Here is a 27633-nt window from a genome sequence, read left to right as displayed (position 1 = left end):
CCTCCCCCTCTCCTCTCACTCTCCTCTCCCTCCCTCCCTCCTCTTCCTCTCCTCTCCTCTCCTCTCTCTCTCTCTCTCTCTCTCTCTCTCTCTCTCTCTCTCTCTCTCCAATCCCTCTTCCTCCCTCGTATCAACCAAATTCTCACTCTGAACATTGATGTGGTGTGATGTACATATTTCTCTGTGTAGTGTGTAACCACATGCCTCCTTTTGGTTCATGTAGCCTATATTGTATGCATATTTCTGTAGCTGTCCCTTATCTCCATGTGTTTGTCTTTTTCGTGTTTTTTTATTTATTTTCATTTTTTGTGCTTTGTTTCCATTCTTACTCTCAGAGTTGAGTGAGGTATTCCATCGTTCTACAGTTTGTCATGAGTATGATGGCCCAGACATGTGAGAACTCATTAAGTTCACTGTCTGACTCCTTTTGGTAGAGCTGACGTGTTGAAAGTTGATTCCTATGTGTGCGTGCGTGCTTGCGTGCGTGCGTGCGTGCGTGCTTGCGTGCGTGCGTACGTGCTTGCGTGAGTGTGTGCGTGCGTGTGTGCGCATGTGCGCATGTGTCTGTAAGTGGGTTAATGTGAGTGTTGCTCTTTGAGCAGTGTCTTGCATTCACACACATTGCTGCTACTATGTTGCATCTGATTAATATTATGATATATAGCCTATCCAGTGTGCAGGTAGAAACTCCAGGGCTGTGTGTGGTGGACTGAAAAATGTATCGTGTGTGTGTGTGTGTGTGTGTGTGTGTGTGTGTGTGTGTGTGTGTGTGTGTGTGTGTGTGTGTGTGTGTGTGTGTGTGTGTGTGTGTGTGTGTGTGTGTGTGTGTGTGTGTGTGTATGTGTGTACCGCTGTTCTGTTAAAAGCCCCAAGAACACCAACATCTCAGCGGTATGATTAGATTAATAGCCCATTTTTGCCTAAATTGCAGTGGCCGCTGTAATTTGGCACGCACACACACACACACACACACACACACACACACACACACACACACACACACACACACACACACACACACACACACACACACACACACACACACACACACACACACACACACACACACACACACACACACACACACACACACACACTGTGATTTGCATAAAAGGAGATAAATATCACATAAAGGGATTAAGCATGCGATTGTCTGGCCATTCGGTGGAATTAGCACACTGTCGCGCCGTGAAAAAGCTTTTAACATTCTCCCTTTATGACCAGACTTTTAATTAAACGATAAAATAGCAGTAAAATCTAAATCTTTGTCTCTTTCTTTCTGTCTTTCTTTCTTTCTTTCTTTCTTTCTTTCTTTCTTTCTTTCTTTCTTTCTTTCTTTCTTTCTTTCTTTCATTCTTTCTTTCTTTCTTTCTTTCTGTTTCAGGATTATCTGATGACCCACATGTATGGCAATGCAGCGAGGGACGACCTTTGGAACAAGTTCTCAGAGGTAGGACAACATTCTACCATACTCCCATGCAGGTCCGGATTAAGATGGCCTGGGGCCCCTAGGCTACAGGTTGCTTTGGGGCCCCCAGAAGGCAAATAGACAGTGTCATAATTATGAGATAGGAAATGAGAATAATATGTCTACCAACTCTACTCAGCATGACACATTCATTTTTCAATATTGCAATTCTGCAATTTTTCACTTTTGGCCAATCAGATGCCCCCTGGCTGTTGGGGGCCCTAGGCTGCAGCCATATCTAGCCTGTGCATTAATCCGGCCCTGTTCCCATCTCTTTCTTACTCTAAATTAGGGGTGGGTTTTAGCAAGGGGTTCACGATTCGATATGCATCACAATACATACGCAATGCAACAATGCAATGCTATCACAATGCATTATGATACATGTATTATCGCAATGAATTGTGATACTTACTTCATACATTTTCTTTTTTTCTTTTTGCCAACATTATACAATAAAGATATAAATAAAAAATGTGATCGTTTACTCGCACAATAGGTTGCAAAGGGCTACTAATCATTAAAATAATAACGTTATTACTTGAAGCTTGGAAGCACTATCACATTATATCATAGTTGCTTTCTGGACTGAAGGGTAACAGAACTGTGAACGGACATAGAAAGGACATACTGTATGATACCGCATCCCTACATCGCAATACATCCTGATTCTGCGTATCACGATTATCACGATTCAATATAATATCATTACAGCCCTACTCTAAACCCTTCACCTTTATCCCGCCCCTCTGTCACTCCACCCCATCCCCTCATGCTATACGTGTACTTCTGTCTGTCCATAAGTAACCTATGGGGGAGGTGTTTGGCACCATTCAACTGTTTTGTTTAGGGGTACATTTCTCGAAAGTGCCACTACCAGCGAGTTAGCAACTTACTCGGTTGCCAATGAGAATTTGCATTGTAACCAACTAAGTTGCTAAGGTAGTAGCGGCGACACTTTCAAGAAAGGGTCCTGTGGCCTCATTTATCATCAGTTTGTAGAATGTCTTCTAAATTGTGTCATAGGAGTGAAATTTAGAATGTTCGCAAGTACAGAAAAATCGGGATTTATCAAACGTGCGTTGGCTGCTCCTACGCACACGTCTGCATGATAAATCCCACACCTTCCAAATCACTGTGCACGCGCGCATTCAGGGTAATTAGCATCCCGAAACGCCTCCAAGTAACCATATATGGTATTAAAATATATTAAAATGCCATGTTAATTCGAAGGCGCCACCCTGTTCGGACACACACGAACACACGCGGACACATGCGCCAGTCGAAGCGCTGGCGGGAAGTGCAGAGATAGAACCATTTCTGTGGCAGAAGTGGAGGTGCTCTCGACACGAGGAGGACCGTGTTTCAAAATAAGTAAAAGAAGGAGACACACATGAACGAAAACACTGTAAAATAGCACACAGCCATACTCCATTGTCATTCAAAGCAAACTGTAGCTTGCACGGTCAGTATTATTTGCAATATCGTGTTTCTTCCACTCGCAGGCATGGTCTGAGGTGTGCGTAGATTTAGGCACATTTCTACGTTCAAGTACATGTTCATAAATCCCACACTTTGCTCAGGAATGATCGCACGCACGCTTTACGCACAGATCTGTGCCTAAGAACGCTTGATAAATGAGGCCCCAGGTCTGTTGGCCAATACATTACATTACATTGCATTTGGCAGACGCTTTATAACCAAAGCGACTTTCAAAAGTGGACATAATCAAAAATTAAAATTATTTTGGCTCAAGGGCCACATTGGGTTTAGAATACATACCAGAGTACATACATACCAGAGCACTTGCCTGTCTCTATTAAGAAATAATATAGGCTACTTTATGCTGACATTCATTGTTGACTTTTTATTTCCAACACATTGTGTTTCGATGAATATAGTACCCTACTCTAAGGACCTATAAGCAATCCCCTTGTCTTGTGTAACCCGTTACAGAATGCTGGGTAACAGTATCACCTTGTATGATAAAGTTTCCAGTTTTGTGAAGGCTCTATGGGTCAAATGAAATTGGCCAGCAGGCGGCATGTTGCTCCCGGGCTTAAGTTTGCCCATCTCTGATGAAATCAGTATCCATGTGATGTCTCCTCGCGGTCCGTCATAAGTCCTAGTAAGCCAAGCTAAGTATTATGATAAGGATAAGCAGACACCACGCATATAGTAACGTTTCAAGGTCAGAGTTTGCTGATGACTGTTCGACCCTGGTGAATCAGAATGATTATGTTATAGGCTATTACCTCCGCCAAGGAGGTTATATTTATGAACCTATTTTAGCCCAAGGCACCTACAAAAAAACGCCTGCTGAATACCTAAGCCCTTTTTGGTAAAAACCTAAATATCCCAGCCTCCGAAGCACATAAAAACATGAAATAGGTTGCATTTGAAAACTAGGACGCTGATTTTGCATTAGAATGTGTTCATTCAGCCCATATTTTAATTAAAAAAACTAAAATCTCAAGAGCCTTAATGCAGCGTATATGTCGCTCCAGGCACAAAAGTAGAATGGGTTTTATATTGAATAGGCTATTATTTTACATTTAAATTTCCAATGATGTGCATTATTGCATTGCCATCAACAATACTATTAATGAGCCATGGGCAAAGGATACATTCACTCACAAGTCATCTGCAGTGCCTGCACTCTCCTCCACTGACATGTCCCAGTGTTGTAGGGCCACTGCTATGAAAGCTGCCATAGTGGGACAAAACGCTCACTTTCCCCAGGCCAAGAGATAGGGATGCCCAGAATTTGGTCATCGTTATATTGTATGTATTGAGGGGGGGCTTGCAGGACTTCAGATGGCCCGGGCCTGGCCAAAGCTGTCGCCGGCCCTGGCCACTGCACTCTCTTGGCTTTGCCCTTTCAGGAGAAAAATGGAGGGTCACCGCTGTCTGCGGACATGACGCTGAGATGACAGCGATCTAAATGTTCCTGTCACTCCTGCACTAACGACTTCAATCTGCTGATGCTAAATGGAGTGTTAGTCAAAAGACACGAGTGGAGAGGGCAGGGGTGACCTTAGCGTGGGAGAGAGAGAGAGAGAGAGAGAGAGAGAGAGAGAGAGAGAGAGAGAGAGAGAGAGAGAGAGAGAGAGAGAGAGAGAGAGAGAGAGAGAGAGAGAGAGATGGGGAGACAGAGAGGCAGGCGGGGAGAGAGATATATAGAAATATGGGAAAGAGAGAGAGAGAGAGAGAGAGAGAGAGAGAGAGAGAGAGAGAGAGAGAGCGCAAACACAAGAAAGAGAAATTGCGGCAGGAAGATAGAGAGAGAAACAGCGAGACAGAGGTGTGGAGAGAGACAAATGTGAGATATGGCCAGAGAAAGCAAGAAAGAGGAGGAGAGCAGGAGACACAGAAATGAAGAAAGAGCGAGAGAGAGAGAGAGAGGCAGAGAGAGAGAGAGAGAGAGAGAGAGAGAGAGAGAGAGAGAGAGAGAGAGAGAGAGAGAAAGTGTTAAAGAGAGAATAGGAGAAGGGAAGTGCGGGGCGGAAAGGGTCAGACAGAGATGGGACTCATTACGGAGGAGCAGATAATGAATGGAGTGTCATCTGAGGGACAGGCCAGACTCTCCACTTGGCGAGAATGTGTGTGTGTGTGTGCGTGTGTGTGTGTGTGTGTGTGTGTGTGTGTGTGTGTGTGTGTGTGTGTGTGTGTGTGTGTGTGTGTGTGTGTGTGTGTGTGTGTGTGTGTGTGTGTGTGTGTGTGTGTGCTTGCCTGGGCGTGTGCATGTGCGTGTGTAGTCTTGAGTAAGTGATAGATCACCCAGTGCACTCTTTGCACCTCTCGCCATAGTCTACCACTCTACTGTATGGCCCTATGTAATAGCACACCACTCTGTCTCCCATGTAATATCCTACCTGTGCCCGTGTAATAGCAGACACCCCAACCTAAAGAATCTCATTTCACAGAGGTCAACGATGCATCCTACAGTGCATCTGTGTTGCCCAAAGTGTTGTGCCTTCCTTACCCACTACTGTCTGTGTTGTTTGTTGTCCTCTTGTGTGTTTTTATGGTGCTGCAACCTCCCTGTCTCTGAGAGAAAAACATTCCCTGGTGGAGACTAGTAAAGAAACATAAACCTAAACCTAAACCTAAATTAAGCCTTTGTGTCCAACCATGAGTCCCCCCTCACTCATGCTTTATGCTCCCCAGTGGAGCATCTTGTCACCAGGCAAGGCGCCTGCCTGCCGCTGTTGGAGGCCTCCAAGCCATTTAATGGTAATCAACAGCTCTCCTGAGTAGTAGTTAAATGCTAAATGACAATACAATGAATGTGTAAATGCTGCTAGTGCATCTTGCCTTAGAATAGCCATATTTCTTTTTTTGTTGTTTTTGTTGACATTTGGGTCTCAGTGAATTTTCCAATGGGACCCCAACAGACCCCAGAATCACATTTGTCTTTCTTTATCCCAATGTGACTATAGGATTCATATATTTGTTATAATCATATTTTTCTACGTATCCCTTGCGTACCCCTAAAAGGGCTAAAAGTAACTCTGGTTGGGATTCACTGCAATGCAGCATGCAAAGGAAAAAGCAGAATAGGTTCCAAAGTAGCCTAATGAGAGAGACAGGCGTTGTCTTTAGCGTCTGCAAAAATGCCACATGGGACTGTCACTCACATTCTCCCTCATTTTGGCTGTCTTCTGCTGACTCTCTATGTCTGTCACTTCTGGTAATTAGCTATAATGTGTTGCAGGAAGTTTTGTATTTCATGGTGGGCATTGAGCAGTAATTTCTGAAATGCAGGAGAGTTCTGCAGGCCCCACCATGGGGTGTATTATATTAGACTCTTTGCCCCAACAGTCCTACATAGTAAGATGTCCAGCATCAATTCAACAATTAGACAAGTGATGAATTGTGCTGAATTGACTCTTCAAAAATGCACTGGCTTGAGAAGTGACCTGCCTGTGCTAGACTAAAAGCTCCACTGTGCCACCATATTGTCCCACTTACATGTACACGTAACTTACTGTATGTACCTTTGCAAGTGTAATAACCTGAGTGTAAATGCATGCATCGTCCAGTCTATTTTGTCCGGTATTATATTAGATCCCTGACAGTTTTATGAATGACTACTGTCAGTAAAATAGTCTACCTGAATTACTATAATAGTTTGTCCGTTACTGGACTTATTGAACCTCGGTTTCTGAACACCCCAGTCAGCCTTTGGGCTCCACATTGCATCTGCAAAGTGTCATATTTCATTGTGAAGGAATGAAGTCTACAGGTTTTCTACGACTGCATCAAAACCCATGATGGGACTCCAAGAGCCTATAATGTACCTGTCATGTCGTAGACAGTACCGCATATCAAACCAGATTCAGGGATTTCATCTGTCTGGAGTGTGGATGGGTGCGATATATCAAGCTGCATTATATGTTTTTATTCTCTCTCTCTCTCTCTCTCTCTCTCTCTCTCTCTCTCTCTCTCTCTCTCTCTCTCTCTCTCCCTCTTTCTCTCTCTCTCTCTCTCTCTCTCCATCTCTCTCTCTCTCTCTCTCTCTCTCTCTCTCTCTCTCTCTCTCTCTCTCTCTCTCTCTCTCTCTCTCTCTCTCTCTCTCTCTCTCTCTCTGTGGGTGAGAGAGAGTGTGTGTGTGTGTTTGTGTGTGTGTGTGTGTGTGTGTGTGTGTGTGTGTGTGTGTGTGTGTGTGTGTGTGTGTGTGTGTGTGTGTGTGTGTGTGTGTGTGTGTGTGTGTGTGTGTGTGTGTGTGTGTGTGTGTGTTTAATGCAGTATATCAAAGAGTAGTATAGGAATGTAATAGTCCATGCTTTGTGTCTGATATACAATCGTACAGTACACATGCCAGAGAAGCCATTGGAGGGATGTAAAGGGGTCAGTTATCCTGGGCCCAGGGAGACGGGGGACCAATGACCAAGTTATAATGTATTCACTTACTAAGGACTCTGTGTAGGCCTAATGTTGCAGTAGCCTAGTGTAATATTATGGTGGTAGTCTTTAAAATAACTTTTACAGTGTTCCACTGCTTGCACCCTGCACATTAAGGGGCTGCTCTTCTTCACCTTTCAGCAGAGACAAACTAAACATCAGCAAATCAGGAAGAAGAAAAAAACAGCTGATGAAGGCCAAGGACAATTACAAAGCATCAGACCTCGCCAAAGCACAGAGTGTTGCATCAAATATGCTAATGGATCTACAAAGGTTACCCGCTGTCCTCTGCCCTCCAGTTGTGGCAGTTTGTCGGACAAATAGGGGACTTTTATGCCCTACAGTCCCTTTTCCTATTTCAAAGAATGCGTACACCTGAACTAACAACTATACTGAACGCCATGCTGCTTGACAAACTGTACACTATGTGGGACATTTATGTATAGCTCAATAATTGAAATAGAGTAACAGCTGTTGGGGTGTCCCACATACATCAGATAGTGTAACAGATGCCCACCATCAAATCATAAGTAAACATCATAGTTTCTAGATCACTGCTTTCGTAGATAGTTTCAAAAGTTATATACAATAGGCACAATCTCATTTTATGAATATACCGTAGTGTACAGTCTTAGAAAAGTCTTTGAAAGCAGAATACCCCCACCCCCCCCACACACACACACACAAACCAGCATTCACATTTTTAAAAATATTTATTTTCTATTTGCATGCATCTATGTTTGTCACTTGAACTCATTTACCTTAGATAACAAATCCAGTGTGTGGGAAGTGTAGATTATTAATGCCACTGGCAAATTGAATAAGTAGAAGATATTTATTTCAGCAGAAGCAAAAGCCGGAATTTTCTTTTCTTGACAGAGAGAATTGTTTACAGACTCTTCTCTCCAAAGACCATTATCCCCCCACTCCACACACACACGCACACGCACACACACACACACACGCACACACACACACACACACACACACACACACACACACACACACACACACACACACACACACACACACACACACACCGCCCCCTAACATACACACTCATTCACTCACTCACGCTCGCACGCAGACACACACAAGTGCACACAACACAAACACACACGCACGCACACACACATTCACCCGCCAGCCCCTATACCTCCCTCTTCAATGGCAGCGTGTGTCACACAACTGTGGCCACGGCCCCGATGACGAATTCCACAACACAGCCGTCCATGACAGTCAATCATTTAATGAATACAGATATCCCCCATGCGCGGCTCTCCCCGCCTTTTATATTTACCAAATCCAATTTGCAGCAGTAATCCGACCGCTCCGCTGGACACTACAAAGCCCCCATTGTGAAGCGCACTGACCTCCCCCGAGCCTTTGTGCCACCCACTACCACCTCCCCTACTCCTTTCATTGCCTAACCCCCCCCCCCCCCCAAATAATTATTTTCCACGTGTGTGCGTGTGTGTGTGTGTGTGTGTGTGGGTCTCTGTGTGTGTGTGTGTGTGTATGTGTGTGCGCGCGCGTGCATGCGTTCGTGTGTGTGTGTGTCACAGTGTCACCAGCCTCCCCTCCATTGCCCCTCCAGTAATTATTTTTCCACTGGGGTGTGTGGCGACCTGCCTGCTGCTCCACCCACCCCCACCCCCCACCCCAACCCCACGCCTCTTACTGCTTTCGTGAGCCCCATTGCTATTCCTGTGAGAATATAGTTCGGTAATTGCCCAAGGCCCTACCTGTATTCAGAAAAAGAGAGATATTTTTCCCTGTCTATTTTTTTTCACTCTATTTTCTAGTCTTTCTTCCTGTGCTGGAATCCATGTTTCCTGGACATAATACTTCCCACACTGTGCTATCTTCTCTCCCTCTATTTCATTCCTTCTATCTGTCCCCCTTCTTTCTCTTTCTCTTTCTCTTTCTTTTTCTCTGTCTCGTTCTCTTCCTCTTTCTCTGTCTCTGTCTCTTTCTCTTTCTCTTCCTCTTCCTATATTTCCATCTCTGCCTGTGTCTTCCTGTGTTTTGGTCTCTGTCTGTGTTCATGTGTTTTTTTCACTATCACTCATAGTCCCCATCCAACTACCACAAAATGACTCACTAATGGTGGGGTAGGTTTAGGAAACGATTTACTCCCTGTTATGTGTGACTATCTCTACACTCTATCACACACCATACCACACAGACACAGAGACAGACACAGAGACAGACACAGAGACAGACACAGACACAGACACAGACACAGACACAGACACACACACACACACACACACACACACACACACACACACACACACACACACACACACACACACACACACACACACACACACACACACACACACACACACACACACACACACACACACAGCTGAGAACAGAGAGGAGAAGTGGTGTGCACAGTATTATCACCTGCCAGTAGCAGTGTAAATCCAGAGCCTGCCTGGCTGACGCTGCACAGGTATACACAGCATGGGGCTCACAGCATGGGGCTCATGGGTAGCAGGGACAGTTTATCACCCCGTAAAGGATGGAGGCGTTTTAGGAGGGAGAGATATCCCTTGCAGGGAGAGGATTGTGCATGTATGTGTGTGTGTGTGCGTGTGCGTGTCTGTGTCTGTGTCTGTGTGTGTGTGAAGGCGTCTAGGAGACAGAGATATCCCTTGCAGGGAGAGGATTGTTTATGTATGTGTGTGCGTGTGTGTCTGTGTGGATGTGTGTGTGGGTGTGCATGGGCACCCTCACACGCACGCACGCACACACACACACACAGGCATACACACAAAGGAATTAAGTTGTGCAGTCATACTGTGCTCTTTGGCCCATTCCTGCATGTATATTGTATTGTTGTTTGTAACGGTCGCTAATAGCCTACAATAATGAAACAGTCTACACCAGTGTTTCCCAACCAGGGGTACGTGTACCACTAGGGGTACGTGAGCACACTGAAGGGGGTACTTGGAAAAAAAATATTTTTACAAATGCATGGAGCATAGTCACACTGGAATAGAAAAAGCGATGTAAAACACAAGTTAGGGGGTACGCGTGGCACAACAAAAAGGCTCAGGGGTACATGAGACAAAAAAGGTTGGGAGACACTGGTCTACACCAACGAACATAATTGTACACACAAACACACACACGTACGCACGCACACGCACATGCACACGCACACACACACACGCACGCACGCACACACACACGCACACACGCACGCACGCACACACACACACACACACACACACACACACACACACACACACACACACACACACACACACACACACACACACACACACACACACCAATGTACTTCTGCAGTGGATGCTTCTACCCCACGTGAGCTCTGAGCGCTCGTTTGTCACTCCCTCAATCTCCACTTGGCAAGATTACCTCAATTCTATCACAACAGCTATTATCCCCAACCCACACTCGCACGCATGCACACACACACACACGCACACACATTGGCACACACACCTCACACATCATAATGTGTTTTCTCTAATAATCAAATCAGCATGTGGCAGGTGTGTGGTGCAATAGCAAGCAATCTCAGATTGCCTGGCTTGATGCTGGCCGGCGCTATAATCCTCCCTCCTTAATTTTCCCCAACTGAATAGCGCAAGAGAGGGTTTTTATACAACAAGGCAAGCAAGACATCCGGTATTTTTTTTTCAATGCAGTTGGAGATTCACAATTGGAGAGACATAAAAATTGAACATTAAAGGTCCTCTAGACTGCATTTATAATTTTTTGATTGTCCAGTTCACTTTTCCCATCATGCCCTGTTACAATGTAGTCTTGTAGATTATGAATGCCCCATTGATGCTGAGCTTCAAGAGCTTTATATGAAGACGGAACACTGAACAACGTTTTTCACTGCTATGAAGAAGATGGTCACTGGATGAAAGGTAGAAAGTGCTGCTTAAAGGGAAGATCAGTGCCTCTAGGAATGAATGGACCAGTGATGCCAGGTATACCCCTACAGAAAAAATTAAAACTTCCATGTTGATCTTGGTCTCATCAGAGACAAACTTACTAAGAATATAGATTTCTAGATGCATGTTGTGTGGTCTGATGACACCAAGATAAGCAAATTTGTTTTAGATGTTGTCAAACACGTGCGGTGGTAGTAGTGAGTAGTGCAAAGAAAAGTGTGCCATAATTAGACAGTGCATTTCTAGACATTAACATGGGGCAGCCGTGGTGTAATGGTCAGGGAATTGGACTGTACATCAACAGGTTGCAGGTTCGAATCCCACCCTTCCACTGCCTTCTTCACTTCATGGCTGAGGTGCCCTTGAGCAAGGCACCCAACTCCACATTGCTCTAGGGACTGTAACCAATACCCTGCGAATATCAATCGCAAAAGCGTCAGCTATGTGTAATGTAATGTAATTAATAGCTGCATTTTGAATTACCTTCAGTAAACAATAAATTGTAGCAGCTTTATAAGTTCATGCACTGCCAACATTTTGTTGTCCCAAAGTGAAATTTCTTTAATGCTGTCCCATTAAAATATACACTTACAAATTCGCAGCAATGTGATGGGTGTACTCACAGCTATGACACACTATCGTTATGGGCAATGCTGAGGAGAGGAAAGAGGAGAGATAGTCCAGTGCTCTTAGTTTGGTTGGTGTTGTTGTTGTAACAGCATCAGAAAAACCTTCAGCATTAGCTGTAATGCAGTGCATTATTCAAAATGGATTATGGGGGGTTAAAATGGATATAGATAAGGGATAGTAAATTTTCTTGCTCATTTGTCGATGTGGAAACACTCCATGCCACTAATCTATATTTTAAAGAGTACGACTTATCACCCAATAATCAAAATAATGCCTGTGAAAGTGCTCTTAAAGGCTACACCATTTTTTTGATTTACACAGCAATTGTGAAAAACAGAAATCACTAGATAATTTTGAAGCCAGTGTAACCCGAAGTGCCTTACCAAGTAAAAAAAAAGTGTACTTAATATATACTTAATAAGTACGTTTTATTGTATTTAAAGTGTACTTCAAAAGTGTGTATTTAAAGAATGTTATTTTGGGACAACTTATAGTATACTTAAATGTACTTGAAATATAATTAAGTAGAGCTTAAACACATTTTAAGTTGACTTTTTTGTACTAAAATTAAACTTTGTATAAGTGTACTTAATATACTAAAAATATATTTAACTTTAAGTACATTATAAGTATACTAACCAAGTCACTTTAAAATGTGTTTAATGTATACTTTAGCATGCGGATAAGTGCATTTTAAGTACATTAGAAATCTATTTTAACGTCATGAGAAAGTACTTTATAGTATACTGCAGAAGTACATACTTAAGTTGTGTTATTTTGGGACAACTTATAGTATACTTAAATACACTTGAAATATAATTAAGAAGAGCTTAATCATATTTTATGTTGACTTTTTTGTACTAAAATCAAACTTTGTACAAGTGTACTTAGTATACTAAAAACATACTTAATTTTAAGTACATTATAAGTATACTAACCAAATCACTTTAAAATGTGTTTAATGTGAACTTAAGCATGCGGATAAGTGCATTTTAAGTACATTAGAAATCTATTTCAATGTCATGAGAAAGTACTTTATAGTATACTGCAGAAGTACATACTTAAGTTGTGTTATTTTGGGACAACTTATAGTATACTTAAATACACTTGAAATATGATTAAGTAGAGCTTAAACACATTTTAAGTTGACTTTTTTTGTACTAAAATCATACTTTGTACAAGTGTACTTAATATACTAAAAATATATTTAACTTTAAGTACATTATAAGTACACCAACCAAGTCACTTTAAAATGTGTTTAATGTGAACTTTAGCATGCAGATAAGTGCATTTTAAGTACGTTAGAAATCTATTTCAATGTCATGAGAAAGTACTTTATAGTATACTGCAGAAGTACATACTTAAGTTGTGTTATTTTGGGACAACTTATAGTATACTTAAATACACTTGAAATATGATTAAGTAGAGCTTAAACACATTTTAAGTTGACTTTTTTGTACTAAAATCAAACTTTGTACAAGTGCACTTAATGTACTAAAGCATACTTTACTTTAAGTACATTTCAAATATATTCACAAAAATCGCTTTAAGTACATTTTAAGTGTATTGACTCTAAATGTATTTTAAGTATACTACAAGTAGATTTTACTTTAAGCACATTTCAAATATATTTATTTTAAGTACACTTTAAATATATTTCAAAAGTATATGAAAAAACATTAATGTAATTTCTAATTATTCATTACCATTGTACATTGTCTTGTTCACAACCATCAGCCATTCACATGAACCTTCCTTTCACCCTCACTTCAGACAACAACCACTGCCTCAACCAGGATTTGAACCCACAACTCACTGAACCACAGACCTGCACTCTAACCACTAGACCACAACTACCTGTTCTTTGACAGGCACAATTACGTTCTTGAAGTAATAGTTTTGAGTAGTACACTTTAAGTATACTTTTATATACTTAATAACAATACTTAGAAATCATTGGTGGTGGTATGCTTTTATCGAATTAAAGACACTTTTACATGTTTAATTTGTGCACCAAAAATACACTTAAAGTGCACTTAATACACTAATAACACAACTTAAGTACAGACTTCAGTATTGTGCTTAAAAGTTTAATAGGTAAGGCCTTACATGCCTTTTTAAGATCTGTTTGTGCTCTTCAATATGGTGTTTTTACCATGAAAATACATTAACAAAATGGAAGGTGGAAGGTTATTTAATGTTACAAAGCAGAATGAATAAATAAGCCTAGGTTAAATACACTAAAATGATGGTTAAAAAAAGTACCCAGGTGAAAAAGTGTACTTAATATACTTAATAAGTATGTATTTTTGTATTTAAAATATACTTCAAAAGTGTGTATTTAAAGAATGTTATTTTGGGACAACTTATAGTATACATAAATACACTTGAAGTATGATTAAGTAGAGCTTCAACACATTTTAAGCTGACTTTTTGGTACTAAAATCAATCTTTGCAGAAGTGTACTTAATATACTAAAATCATACTTAACTGTAAGTACATTGTAAATATACTTACTAATTCACTTTAAAAGATGTTTAATGTGTACTTTAACATGTGGTTAAGTATAACTATTTGAAGTATGCTACAAATCTATTTCAAGGTCATAAGAAAGCACTTTATAGCATGCTGCAGAAGTACATACCTAAGTTGTGTTATTTTGGGACAACTTATAGTATACTTAAATACACTTGAAATATAATTAAGTAGAGCTTTAACACATTTTAAGTTGACTTTTTGGTACTAAAATCAAACTTTGTACAAGTGTACTTAATATACTAAAATCATACTTAACTTTAAGTACATTTCAAATATTCTTTCTAATACCAAACTTTAGCACATTACTTTTAAAATACAAATACACTTAAAATACACTTAAAATATACTACACTAATAGTATGTTTTCAAATATCACACTTAAGCACATTACTTTAAAAATACAAATACACTTTAAATACACTTGAAATACAATACACTAACAGCATATTTTCTAATACCACACTTAAACACATTACTTTAAAAATACAAATACACTTAAACTACACTTAAATTACAATACACTAATAGTATATTTTTTAATACCACACTTTAGCACATTACTTTAGAAATACAAATAAACTTAAAATACACTTAAAATAGAATACACTAATATTATATTTCTAAAACCATATTTAAGCACATTACTAAAAAATAAAAATACACTTAAAATACACTACACTAATAGTATATTTTCTAATACCACACTTTAGCACATTACTTTCAAAATACAAATACACTTAAAATACACTTAAATACAATACACTAATAGTATATTTTCTAATACCACACTTAAGACAATTAATATTAGTGCCAAAAAGGCAATATAGTAAGTATGCAAAAAAATATGCATATTTGTAAAGGTCGTAAAATATAGTTTAGGTACTGTATATATAACTGATAATGTATATTTTCCAACACTATGTTTGAGTACATTTTTTAAGAACAAAGTTTAATACATTAACCCCTTAGCGCATGTAACCTACTTCTAACTATTACACTAAACAATATAATAAAAATATTGTCTTTACCCTCTGGGCTTGCGTTGCGCATCAATAAAACCTAGGCTCGCTACTAAAGAAAGGAGTGTACCAACACAGAGCAAAAGCAAAACACACACAGACGGAGTTTGTAAGTTAGAAATATTGTATTAAGAATAATCAAGATGATAAGTAGGGGAGTATTAATATTTCATAAATTGGTGAGTGAATAACTTAGTGTACTTAGGCTATCTGTCCAATAAGATGGACATAAACAAACAACAATCAGATAAACAAAACAGAATCTGCAGATTCAAATAAAATAAATAATTAAAAATAAAAATATATGTTGCAGACGGTTAAATCTGCAACTACATTCACCAGATATATTCCAATAGACAACTAGGCCAAATCACCCGGGTGAGTAGATAGAAATATTTAAATAGGACAGGTAATAGAAGCTAAGCTTATAGCATGAAATGTTGAATACAGTGTATTACAAAAGAAGAAGAAAACAAAACAAAACAAAACAAAAGAATCTCATTCATTCAGTTATATCAACAGTTCTTATCTGAAGGCCAGGCTCGCCACAGCTGTTGGGGTTCGCCTTCACGGTGGTACTTGAAGGCGATCGCACAGCAGCTGAATTCACTTGCACAGCATCAATCGATCCATACAAAAGACCCGGCCAGATATCGACGTGGAAAGAAACACACTGGGTTTGGACTCGGACACTCGGACGCCAATCCGGTCTTCAACGAAATAATCTTCACGGTTTAAAAACCTGCGACGTTCACGGCTCTTCACTCCACCAGTGGAGTAAGTAAACACTTTTAGAGCAAAGATGACTGGCAATAAAACACTATTGAATGGTGTATTTTATCGGCAGGAGCTTAAATCAGTTTCAGTAGACGAGGACAAACGGAAAGTCTTTCGAGGAATGTAAACAGCCCCACGAGCGTACTCGGTTCCCATGGCGACGGTATGACTCCACGAGCGGATGACCTGGGTTACACGCAGCACTATGGCTCTCTGTAATGTCACAGCAATGTTGTTATGATGTAGTTAAGCAAGTTCAGCAAGTGAATAGGGTCGCCGGCGACCCCTGCTGCAGTAAGAGGCTACACTAGCAGTACATTTTCTAATACCATACATTACTATAATGGTGTACTGTGTATGATTTTTCGTAGTTTATTTCCAAAATTCATGCTGGAAAAAGGGGTCATTCATCATCATCATAAAATGGGGTTCTTGTCCATGTTCCGCCTTTTTGATTTTCCAGATATAGACATTTTTTGCTAGGTAAATGACTGTACTTTGGCCAGTAATTAGTTTATTTATTTTGTAAATACACTTAAAATACATTTAAATACAAAACACTAATAGTGTATTTTCTAAAACCACTCTTTAGCACATTACTTTAAAAATACAAATGTACTTACAAAACATTTAAATACAATACACTAATAGTGTATTTTATAACACTACACTTTAACAGATTACTTTTAAAATATAAATGTACTTAAAATAGACTTAAAATAGAATATACTAATAGTATATTTAACAATACCACACTGAAGCACATTACTTTAAAAATACAAATGTATTTACAATACATTTAAATACAATACACTAATAGTGTATTTTTTAATAAAACACTTTAGCACATTACTTTTAAAATACAAATGTACTTAAAATAGACTTTAAATAGAATATACTAATAGTATATTTAACAATACCACACTTTAGCACATTACTTTAAAAATACAAATGTATTTACAATACATTTAAATACAATGCACTAATAGTGTATTTTATAATACTACACGTAAGTACATAACTTTTAAAATACAAAGATACTTAAAATACACTTAAAATACAATACACTAATAGTATACTTTATAATGCTACACTTTAGCACATTACTTTAAAAATACAAATGTACTTAAAATAAATTTAAATACAATACACTAATAGTGTATTTTATAATACTACACTTAAGTACATAACTTTTAAAATACAAAGATACTTAAAATACACTTAAAATATAATACACTAATAGTACACTGTATAATGCTACCCTTTAGCACATTACTTTTAAAATACAAATGTACTTAAAATACACTTAAAATACAATATACTAATAGTACATTTGACAATACTACACTTTAGCACATTACTTTTAAAATACAAATGTACTTACAATACATTTAAATACAATACACTAATAGTGTATTTTATAATACTACACTTAAGTATATAACTTTTAAAATACAAATATACTTAAAATACACTTAAAGAGTAATACACTAATAGTATACTTTATAATGCTACACTTTAGCACATTACTTTTAAAATACAAATATACTTGAAATACACTTAAAATATAATACACTAATAGTATATTTGACAATACTACACTTAGCACATTACTTTTAAAATACAAATATACTTAAAATACATTTAAAATACAATACACTAACAGTATATTTTATAAAACTATATTTAAGTACATAACTTTAGTAATACAAATGATTTTAAAATATATTTAAAATACACTACACTATAAGTATATTTTTAAATACCATACTTAAGTACTGTACTTGATAAATAGAGTGTACTTAAAATATACTTTCAGAAAATTAAATATATTTAAAGTACACTTAAGTACACATTTTTTTGACCTGGGTTGTTTCCTAAGCAACGTTGGCCACATTATTGAACAGCTGATCCAAGAGCTTAGCGTGCTTTGAGGTGCCCAACCACTGAGAGTTTTAATTAAGGAACCAGAAATAGTTTTCTTTCCTTGGTTTCCCACTTCTGGGCCACTTGCACAGGGCTATAGGAATGAGACGTTTGATTACACCTCTCTTCACGGCACATGTTTAATTAAGGTACAGACTTCTTTATGCTTTTTTTCCCTTATTTAAGGTCCTGAACATAAAAAAACCCTACAAAATGAGAAAAGTTTGATTCAACTTAAACTTTCGTATAATCTCCGGATAAAGGATGACAGTGCGAAATTCAGACCTGAACAGGTAGAGCCGTAATTATTATTTCTAAAAATAGCATCTGAACATGAGACTTCATCCCTGCATTTTGCCTCTTTGGTCTCCCTCTAACTCTTAGAGCTGGCAGCTTTGAGACTGCAGACCAAAGACCCCGCTCCCCCTATACACACACACACACATACACATACACATACACACACACACACACACACACACACATGCACACATGCACACACACACACACACAGAGCGAGAGAGCGAGAGAGAGACAGAGAGAAAGAGAGAGAGAGAGAGAGAGAGAGAGAGAGAGAGAGAGAGAGAGAGAGAGAGAGAGAGAGAGAGAGAAAGAGAGAGAGAGAGAGAGAGACACACACACACACACACACACACACACACACACACACACACACACACACACACACACACACACACACACACACACACACACACACACACACACACACACACACACACACACACACACAGATACACCTAACCAGCATAATAACCATGCTATTACTTCATCACACTTAAGGTGCTGACAGAGGTGCTGACAGATGGTGACAGAGTAAATGGTGGAGGCCAATTAGTCATTTGCCTAAGCTGGTAAGCAGGGGAGCACAGCTACATCTAAGTATAACTCAACACTCCTGTGCATATTTATAAAAGAAGAGCTCTTTTCCAAAATGAGATATATCCATTTCATAGAATATTGGGAAATTGACATTTTTGTATTGGGCATTCAATTGAATTCACCTTTGGCTAAGGCCCGCCCTAAAGTGCTTTTTGACCAATCACAGCGCAGCAAAAGGACGACCTCGGACAAACCTCGGACAGTCTTGACAGCGCTCCATTGAACTCAATGCTGAAATCGCATGTTTTCAAGTAGTTAGCGAGATACGGTCGTATTATTATTAAAATATGATTGGAATATGTGCAAGTTTCCCTGCGATGTAACAGGTGGTAATCACTTTCCTCTTTCCCTAAAACCGGACTAATATTACTTGCTGGATAGTCTGCCTTGAAGGGTCTCGGCAGCCTCACTCGACTAGAAAGCACACGGATCAAAAACATACTTTGTGTGCTCCGATCAGGACACCATCTCATTCATGTCCCTTTTCAGTAAGGTTGTAAGCAAACCACGAACCTGTTTCAGAGTAGGATTTTGGATTTCTCACCTAATTAATGAAGAAACACCGCTAGCAAAGTTAACTATCGGTCACGGCAGGAGTAGACTAGCAGCTGATGGACGTGACTTTGTTAAGCTACTGAAGATATAAACGCCAAACGTTAATGTTACACATTGCTGTGGTAGCTTTGAAGATGACTACAGCCATTAAGTTGTGTGATTTCGTTTTCGTCTAGCAAGTTTGAGTCAGGGCTCAAAAGATATGCGAGCTCAGCTTACCATGGTGCTGGTTACAATGCCTATCAATACCCATAGATACCAATACCCTGTGATGCATCGCATGACCGTTCAGAAAATAAATACTTATATTCACAATACTATGAATGCGTTTTTTTATTTATTATGAGTGAATAACTGCTGCGATTTGCAGTCACTGCATAAATCACGTTGATATCTCAGCATTGAAAGTTTATCTGTCCGACCACTGTAACTAAAGAGGGCGGGGCTTAGCCAAAGGCGAATTGCATTGCAAAATGCATTTTATAGGTTTAAAAAGTATGTTCTCAAAATATTTGAATGGCAAGAATTCACACATAGATGATAGGACTTCTTTACAGTCAATTCCAATATTAAAATGCAAAAAGTCAAAAATGGTGGATATAGGGTTTTGGAAAAGAGCTCTTCAGTAGCATAATCATTGGCGTATTCTTACAGGACTTCAAATATTACCCATGGCACACAAAGTCCTTTTAAACAAAAGGAGAAAACATTACACAGATAAAACGGCTAGCTACCTAAGTTACACATGTTGTTTTATCTGCTTGTGCCCTTCACGCAGGTCATGCTGGAAATATGAGCTGTTTAAAGCTGGAAATTTGTAATTGTGTTAGCTATGTGGTACTACATCATCATGAAGTAAGAAGAAATACAGAATAGAAAGGCGTGTAGACGAGAGGCAGGCTAATGTTATGGCTAATCTGATAGTTCCATCCTTTTTTTATCTCCATCCTATTGATTGAGACTTGGACTATCAAACTGTACGGACCACATGTTGGGAACAATAAAGCATTCTGATTCTGAATTTGATTGGATTATCAATGCCTGTGTCATTTCTCCATCCAGGCTATGCAGAGGGAGGGCAAGGACATCAACATCAAGGAAGTGATGGACAGGTGGACGCTGCAGATGGGCTACCCCGTGGTCACCATCAGCAAGAACGAGACCCTCGGCCACGCCGTCACCATCGCCCAGGAGCACTTTGTCTATGACATGGATGCCAAGATGCGCGACCCCGAGCTCGCCAACCGCAGGTAGGGTGCCTATTCCCTTGCTTGCTGCCATGGTGATGACCTTTGTCACAGTGGTTGGCCTTCCTCTCCTGCGGAATGCTCTGTTGTTGTTGTTGTTGTTATTTCAGGTTAAGCATTGGTACTAGTATGGACATCCATTTTTACTGTGACATTGTGATGCTGAGCTTGATAAGCACAGGAAGGGCGTCTTATAACATTACTTGTTGTCATGGGGATGACATTTGGCTTAAAGGCTGCATTGAAGTTCAGCAAACTGGCTTGGTGGTAGTGGTGATGTAGAGCTTGTTGTGTTCACATGCTGTACAATAAGCATGAGATACAAAACCTGGAGCTCTCCAACCAATGGGAGAGCAAACACCGCTACACTGCCCTTCAGCTCCCTTCTAGCCATCGTCATGACACTTGGAACACAGGGTGCTCTGGGGTTATGTGTTTAATCACAAATAATTGCATCATTCACATACAATCAGCTGAACCCACATGAGATATTGTGCAAACCCTGGACATTTCCAACCAAAAACAGAGTGTATCTTTAAGCACTGACCCTAAACCTCCCCTCTAGCAATCATCTTGACCTCTGAACTCAATGTGCTCTGAGGTTACATGTGGTTTATCATAAGTAATTGCATCATTCAGAATGCAAAGAAGACAGAGAATGCTACAAAGCAAAAAAAACCCTGAAGAAGCAGGTGACCTGGAGGTCTTCAACCCAAAGATAGAGCACATCTTACCCTTCATTACCCTACTGTTCATGGCTCCCTGGAAATCAGGGTGACCTTTGAACCCAGAGCGCTCTGAGGTTACATGTGGTTTATGATAAATAACTGCATTACTCCTATTCAGCATATAAAGAAGACAGGAAAAAAAAAGATTAGTTGAAATGTCCAATGGAAACAGTAGACCTGGACCTGGAGCTCTCCTTTCAAAGATAGAGCACATCCCTAACCCTGATTGCCTCTCCAGTAACCTTTGAACCCAGGGCGTCCTGAGGTTACATGTGGTTTATCATAAGTAATTGCATCACTCATGTGTAGCAGCAGGACCAAATCAGTCACTGTGGATTTTCCAGCCTTCCCGAAAACTAATTATGTTCTGAATGAAGACCAGCACAACAAAAAATGGCATGACACTGAGACTGACTTTGACCTTTTGACAGGTCTCCGCGGTGTGCTGTGGGCTTTGAACGCAAAGGCCTGTTGTTGAGTTTGCGTTGATTGCTTGACATGCCAGTACGAGTCAGCGGTACTTGTGGAGTGGGCGTCTTTGATGGTGTTGCTTTGATCAGGTCATAGAGGGGACGGCGGAGAGAGAAAGAGGAAAACAGAGGTGAAAAAAAGAAGATTGAAGGAGATTGGGGAGAGAAGAAAGAGAGAATTAGCTTAAGTGTCAGATAGAAGAACGGACAGAGGAGAAGAGAGTAAAAATAAAAAAGATAGGGAAAAAAGACTGGGAAGAAAGACAAAGAGAGGTCAGAGTGGTAAACCAGAGGAGATGTTTACCCAGAATGCAACATGGGTAACAAAGTTCAGCCTCAGCCTCCTCCATTTTACCGTGACAGAGGGAAAGAAGCCTGGAGTGCTGTGCACCTTGCCTCTCACTGTTTCTCTCACCTTGCCTCCCAGCCTGAGACTGCTAATCGATTCAGACCTTTAAAAGTGTGAAAGCTAGCAGCCCACCTGGATCACGCCGACCCCAGCGTTACCTCACGAGATATCAAAATAATAGATTTCCCATCTGTTCACCGCACTGTATGCTGCTATCCATATCAGACAGAAGGGTAACTGGGTTTATCTGAATGTACTGTACACACTGTCAAAAAGAGAAAGTGATAATGAGAGTCAAATGGAGTGTGAAACAAAAGGCTTTGAGACTGTGGATGGGGAAAAGAGATTATAGGGAAAGATTCTGGGCCTGCAGGATGAACCAGACAGTGAAACAGAAATAAAAAAAGACGCAGCGAGTGAGCAGGAGAAGGAGAGAGGGGGAAGGAAAATAAGAAGATGGAAAGTGTAGGAGAGTGTGGGACAGAGTGAGAAAAAACAGAATGTGAAAAGAGTGATTGACAGATTTTGTAAGAAAAGAAAGATTGAACCACTTACTACAGGAAGCAGCCAACTGTGGCAGTGGGCAGACTGCCGTGGCACCAGCCCATTTTAGACAGACCTCGTCAGGCTTAACGTAAAGTCCATAAGAGCCTCAGCGACCAGCTTTGGGGGCTCAAGATGGACCAAACTAGTGTGTGCGGAAGGTAGACAGAAAGGAATATAACTCAACCACTGGCGGAGAGGGATGTCTACTGACTGGCAGGGATGTCCACTGATTGGCAGGGATCTCCACTCACTGTCTGGCTGGCATAAAAGTGAAGGCGCTGGCTTGTATTGACCAAAAATCTCCCAGAGCTGGGACGTATTCCAGTCACTGATTGACTGGACTGGAGTTAGTCTGTGGTCAAAGAAGGGCGTCCGGGAGCTATAGAATGACTGGCAGGGACATGCAGTGTCCTCAGTGAAGCAGGATGAGAAAACACGCCCAGGTCCCAGGTCCCATTACTTTGGTTCCAATCCAGTCCTGACAACAGTAAATTATTTTTCATAGATCGTATTATTACAGGTGTTACTACGCGAGCCGAAATTGTCAAATCCGCAATCACACTCACTGTTTGGTCGGAAATAAATACATTGACCCTGGCACTCAGTTGAAATTATAGGGGACACCACTGGGTCTTGATCCCATACAATACACCCAACGCTTCCTGCAATAACAGCAATAACAGATATCAGGGGAGTACCAACATTCTGACATAGAGTTATTATGAAGCTTCAATTATAGTACCCCCTGAAAACATTGTGTCCTCACAAATACAGTGGATGAAAAAAATCACGCTGTGTATTGAGCGAGAGCCTCCACTTCTGGCCGGCAACCCAGCCAAACATTAGCCATTCCCCAATCAAATATGAGCCTCAGCCACTCAACCACTGTTTTAGGGTGGAGATCAGTGTTGCCAGATTGGGCGGTTACCCACCCAATTGGGCTACTTGAGATGGTCGTCTGCGGAGAAATTGGTCATTTGGCGTTTTTTTCTGCTGTTTTGCGCCCATAGAAATCAATGCAATTTGTTGAAATTGGGTGGAACTTAGCGCATTTCGGCAGTTTTTGAGAACCTTTTGAGCGGGATTTGATCAGACACATCTGGCAACACTGGTGGAGATTGATGGGAGGTGTGAATTAGCAGCCTTGACATGTGTGGATAGATTAGTTTAATCCTCCATTAAGACTGTAAGGAGGAATACATTATTCATGGTCTTTGCCGCTGAACCATCTTTGGGGATCTTTGTTTTCTTTCTGTAGATTTTCTTTTTCCTATATGTGTGTGTGTGTGTGTGCGTGTGCGTGTGCGTGTGCGTGTGTGTGTGTGTGCGCGTGTGCGTGCGTGCGTGTGTGTGTCTGAATTGTGGGTACCAGAGTGCTTGTGGTTGAGTTGAGATGCAGCAGGAATCGACCAACAATCCTAATGGATGCACACTCCGCCACACTCCACCACCAACCCCCCCCACCCCCACCCTTGCTCCATCCTGTCAGCCTGTGTTTACCAGAGCGTTGTCGCAGCGACATGAGACACCCCACTGAGAGACAGTTGCGCTGCAGGACAGAAAAAAGAGGGATGGATGCATAGATAGAAGATGGATGAATAAGGAGGAGGAGGAGGAGGAGTGGAGGAGGTGGAGGATCGTGATGAAGATCAGGGGGATACAAATCCTCTGCTGTTGCGTGTAACTGCTGCAGACACACAGCCTGTGGACTGCTAATTTGCCTTGCAGTGTCGTTTCTGTGATTCTGCTGAACAGGCTGTAGCAGGATAGTGTTTACTGTCAAACCATGGTACACAAGGCACACATGTACTGTACATCTACAGTAGTCTTAAGTACACATATAGGCTACACTTACAGTACAATAGTCTGAGTAGTAGAGTGTGGGGCCAAGACGTCAGCAGATATATTCATGACACCTTGGTTCTCCTACAGTGTCCTTTAGTAGCCATGCCATATGATTTAATTTAACTTTGTTAAACATGATGTCTTCACAAGGCTTTGTACGAATGAAACTCAAGTGCTACTTTTAAATGCTAAAAAAAAACACTGAGCAATTCACAATTTAGGTTTATCAGACCAAGTTCAATGTGTTTGAATCGTTGATGAACTACACTACACCTTACCAAATGCTGGGATAATTGTTATTCCATACACAGAGTTCCAGTCTTGTAATTTTGTCCTTAAAAGGACACTGTGTGAGGTTTTTAGTTGTTTATTTGCAGAATTCATGCTGCCCGTTCACTAATGTTACCTTTTTCATGAATGCTCTCCCCCAGCATCAAATTCTAAGTCTTCATTATATCTGACATGAAAAGGGGGTTCTTCTCCATGGTCCGCCATTTTGAATTTCCAAAAATAGCAATTTTTAGCTGAAACAATGACTAACTTGGAGCATACTAGAAAATATGTGTTTATTACTTATAGAACTTTCATGTAAATATCAAATTTGGTAATAGGCAGCCCAGTTTCAATGAGCAGCATAGTTGCAGTACCTTTGACCATTTCCTGCACAGTGTCCCTTTAACATAAGTCTGAGTGATATTGAAACAATGAGCACCATTTGGCTGTGAGGAACGTGATAGGAGAGGAGAGGAGAGGAGAGGAGAGGAGAAAGATGAGATATTAGAAGACAGAGAAGAGAGGGAGATGAGAGGAGAGGAGAGGAGAGGAGAGGACAGGGTAGGGCAGGGCAGGAGAGGAGAGGAGAGGAGAGGAGAGGAGAGGAGAGAGTTGATGGGGGGAGAGAGGGGAGATGAGCGGAGAGGAGAGGTGATGAGAGGGGAGATGAGAGGAGAGGAGAGGAGAGGAGAGGAGAAGAGAAGATCAGGGGAAAGCAGACTCTGGATCATGAGGCCACCATTGCCAGCAGTAGTGTGCCTTCCTTTTCTTCTTCTCCTATCTCTCTGTCTGCATTCGTCCTGCATGTGCTGTCTTGCATCACTCTTTCCCTTTACTCCCTTTTTAACTCCCGGGTCAGGCTTTTAGCACTATCCCTCCTAACGCCCGACACAATCCGCACGATTCTGCAACGAAGCTGCCTGACACTGGGGATGCTTGACTCTCACACACACACACACACACACACACTAGAACACATGGGCACACAGCCACACAGCCACACAGCCACGTACGCATGCACGCACGGACGGACGCAAGCAAGCACGCATGCACGCACGTACGCACGCACGCACGCACGCACGCACGCACTCACACTCACACTCAGACACAGACACAGACACAGACACAGACACAGACACAGACACAGACACAGACAGACACACACACACACACACACACACACACACACACACACACACACACACACACACACACACACACACACACACACACACACACACACACACACACACACACACACACCAACCTCACTTTCAATTATAAGAATTCAGAGTCTTAACGGGGCCATTCCAAAGAGGGAACTTTATAAAGGCTTTAAAGGTGTGGATAAGAGAAGGGAGAGGAGACAGCAGAGAGAAATAGATCGAGAGAGAGAGAGAGCGTGTGAGAGTGTGAGGAGCAAGAGAGGGTGGAATGGAAAAAGAGAGTGAGACTGAAAGTCTGGGTGAGAGAAAAAGGCGAAGAAAGACAGAATGAGAGAAGGAAAGTGAAGAAGACAGAGATACATCAGACAGCCAGTGAAGCGACGGAGAGGTAGGCAGGGGGAAGGTACGTGAATGGAGGTGAGAGTTTGGGAAAGATGGGAGGCAAGAAATGGAATTTTGGTGGAGAGAGAGAGAGAGAGAGAGAGAGAGAGAGAGAGAGAGAGAGAGAGAGAGAGAGAGAGAGAGAGAGAGAGAGAGAGAGAAAGAAGGCCTAGGCTAAATTGTAGCTTTTAAGTGAGTCCCAGACAGGTTGTAGACAACAGGCAGGGATTTATCTAGTGGTGAGAGGGAGAGCGGGGGCGAGAGAGAGAGAGAGAGAGAGAGAGAGAGAGAGAAGGAATCTGAAGATATAGAGAAAAAGACAAACAAAAACAGAGAGCATGATGGAGCTAAACTTGGTGGAGAATCAGAGAGAGAGAGCACGGGAAATAGAGAGAGAGAGAGAGAGAGAGAGAGAGAGAGAGGCGGAACAGGGGCTTTGCGTAGGCTCTCAGGCAGCCTGAGGGAAGAGGTGAAGCTAACAGGCTGAAGGGACTGGAGAGGCGAGGCTGAGACTGAGACAGAGTGGGCGCCGCATCCCTGTGGATGGAGGATAGCACCGTAGCACAGAGCAGTGGCCACACAGGGGATACCGCACACATATGGATGAGGTGAGCAGAGTGAAAGGCGAAGAGAGATCGAGAAAACGATGGAGACAGGAGAGTGGGCGCCCCATCCCTGTGGTTGTAGGATAGCACATAGTACAGAGCAGCAGCCACACAGGAGACACCACACACATACATACAGTATGTATGCTGCCATACAAAGGCAAAGTGAAGTAACTACATATTTTGTCAAGATTGAGTTTAGACTGATGGACATTACATTTCCTTTATCTTCTGACAAATCTATATGGTCCAAAGGTGTCCCATCATGTTAGAGGTATTAGTGTTACAAATGAGAGAGAGAATTGCTGAGACAGAGAGAGAGACAGAGAGAGAGAGAGAGAGAGAGAGAGAGAGAGAGA

At 41.1% G+C, this 27633-nt stretch overlaps 1 protein-coding gene across 1 annotated transcript in view; it reads left to right on the top strand.

Moving 5' to 3' along the window:
- The window catches only part of LOC134459533 (thyrotropin-releasing hormone-degrading ectoenzyme-like), a 255190-nt gene that overhangs the window by 145303 nt on the left and 82254 nt on the right, over positions 1-27633 (top strand). The window contains exons 5-6 of the mRNA XM_063211895.1: positions 1385-1450; positions 20727-20914. Of these exons, the coding sequence (XP_063067965.1) occupies positions 1385-1450; positions 20727-20914 (254 nt within the window). The remainder of the gene's footprint in view (positions 1-1384; positions 1451-20726; positions 20915-27633) is intronic.

This window comes from Engraulis encrasicolus, chromosome 12, assembly GCF_034702125.1.
Source record: "Engraulis encrasicolus isolate BLACKSEA-1 chromosome 12, IST_EnEncr_1.0, whole genome shotgun sequence".
In the NCBI taxonomy this organism is placed as follows: domain Eukaryota; kingdom Metazoa; phylum Chordata; class Actinopteri; order Clupeiformes; family Engraulidae; genus Engraulis; species Engraulis encrasicolus.
This window is presented reverse-complemented; position numbering and strand designations above follow the sequence as displayed.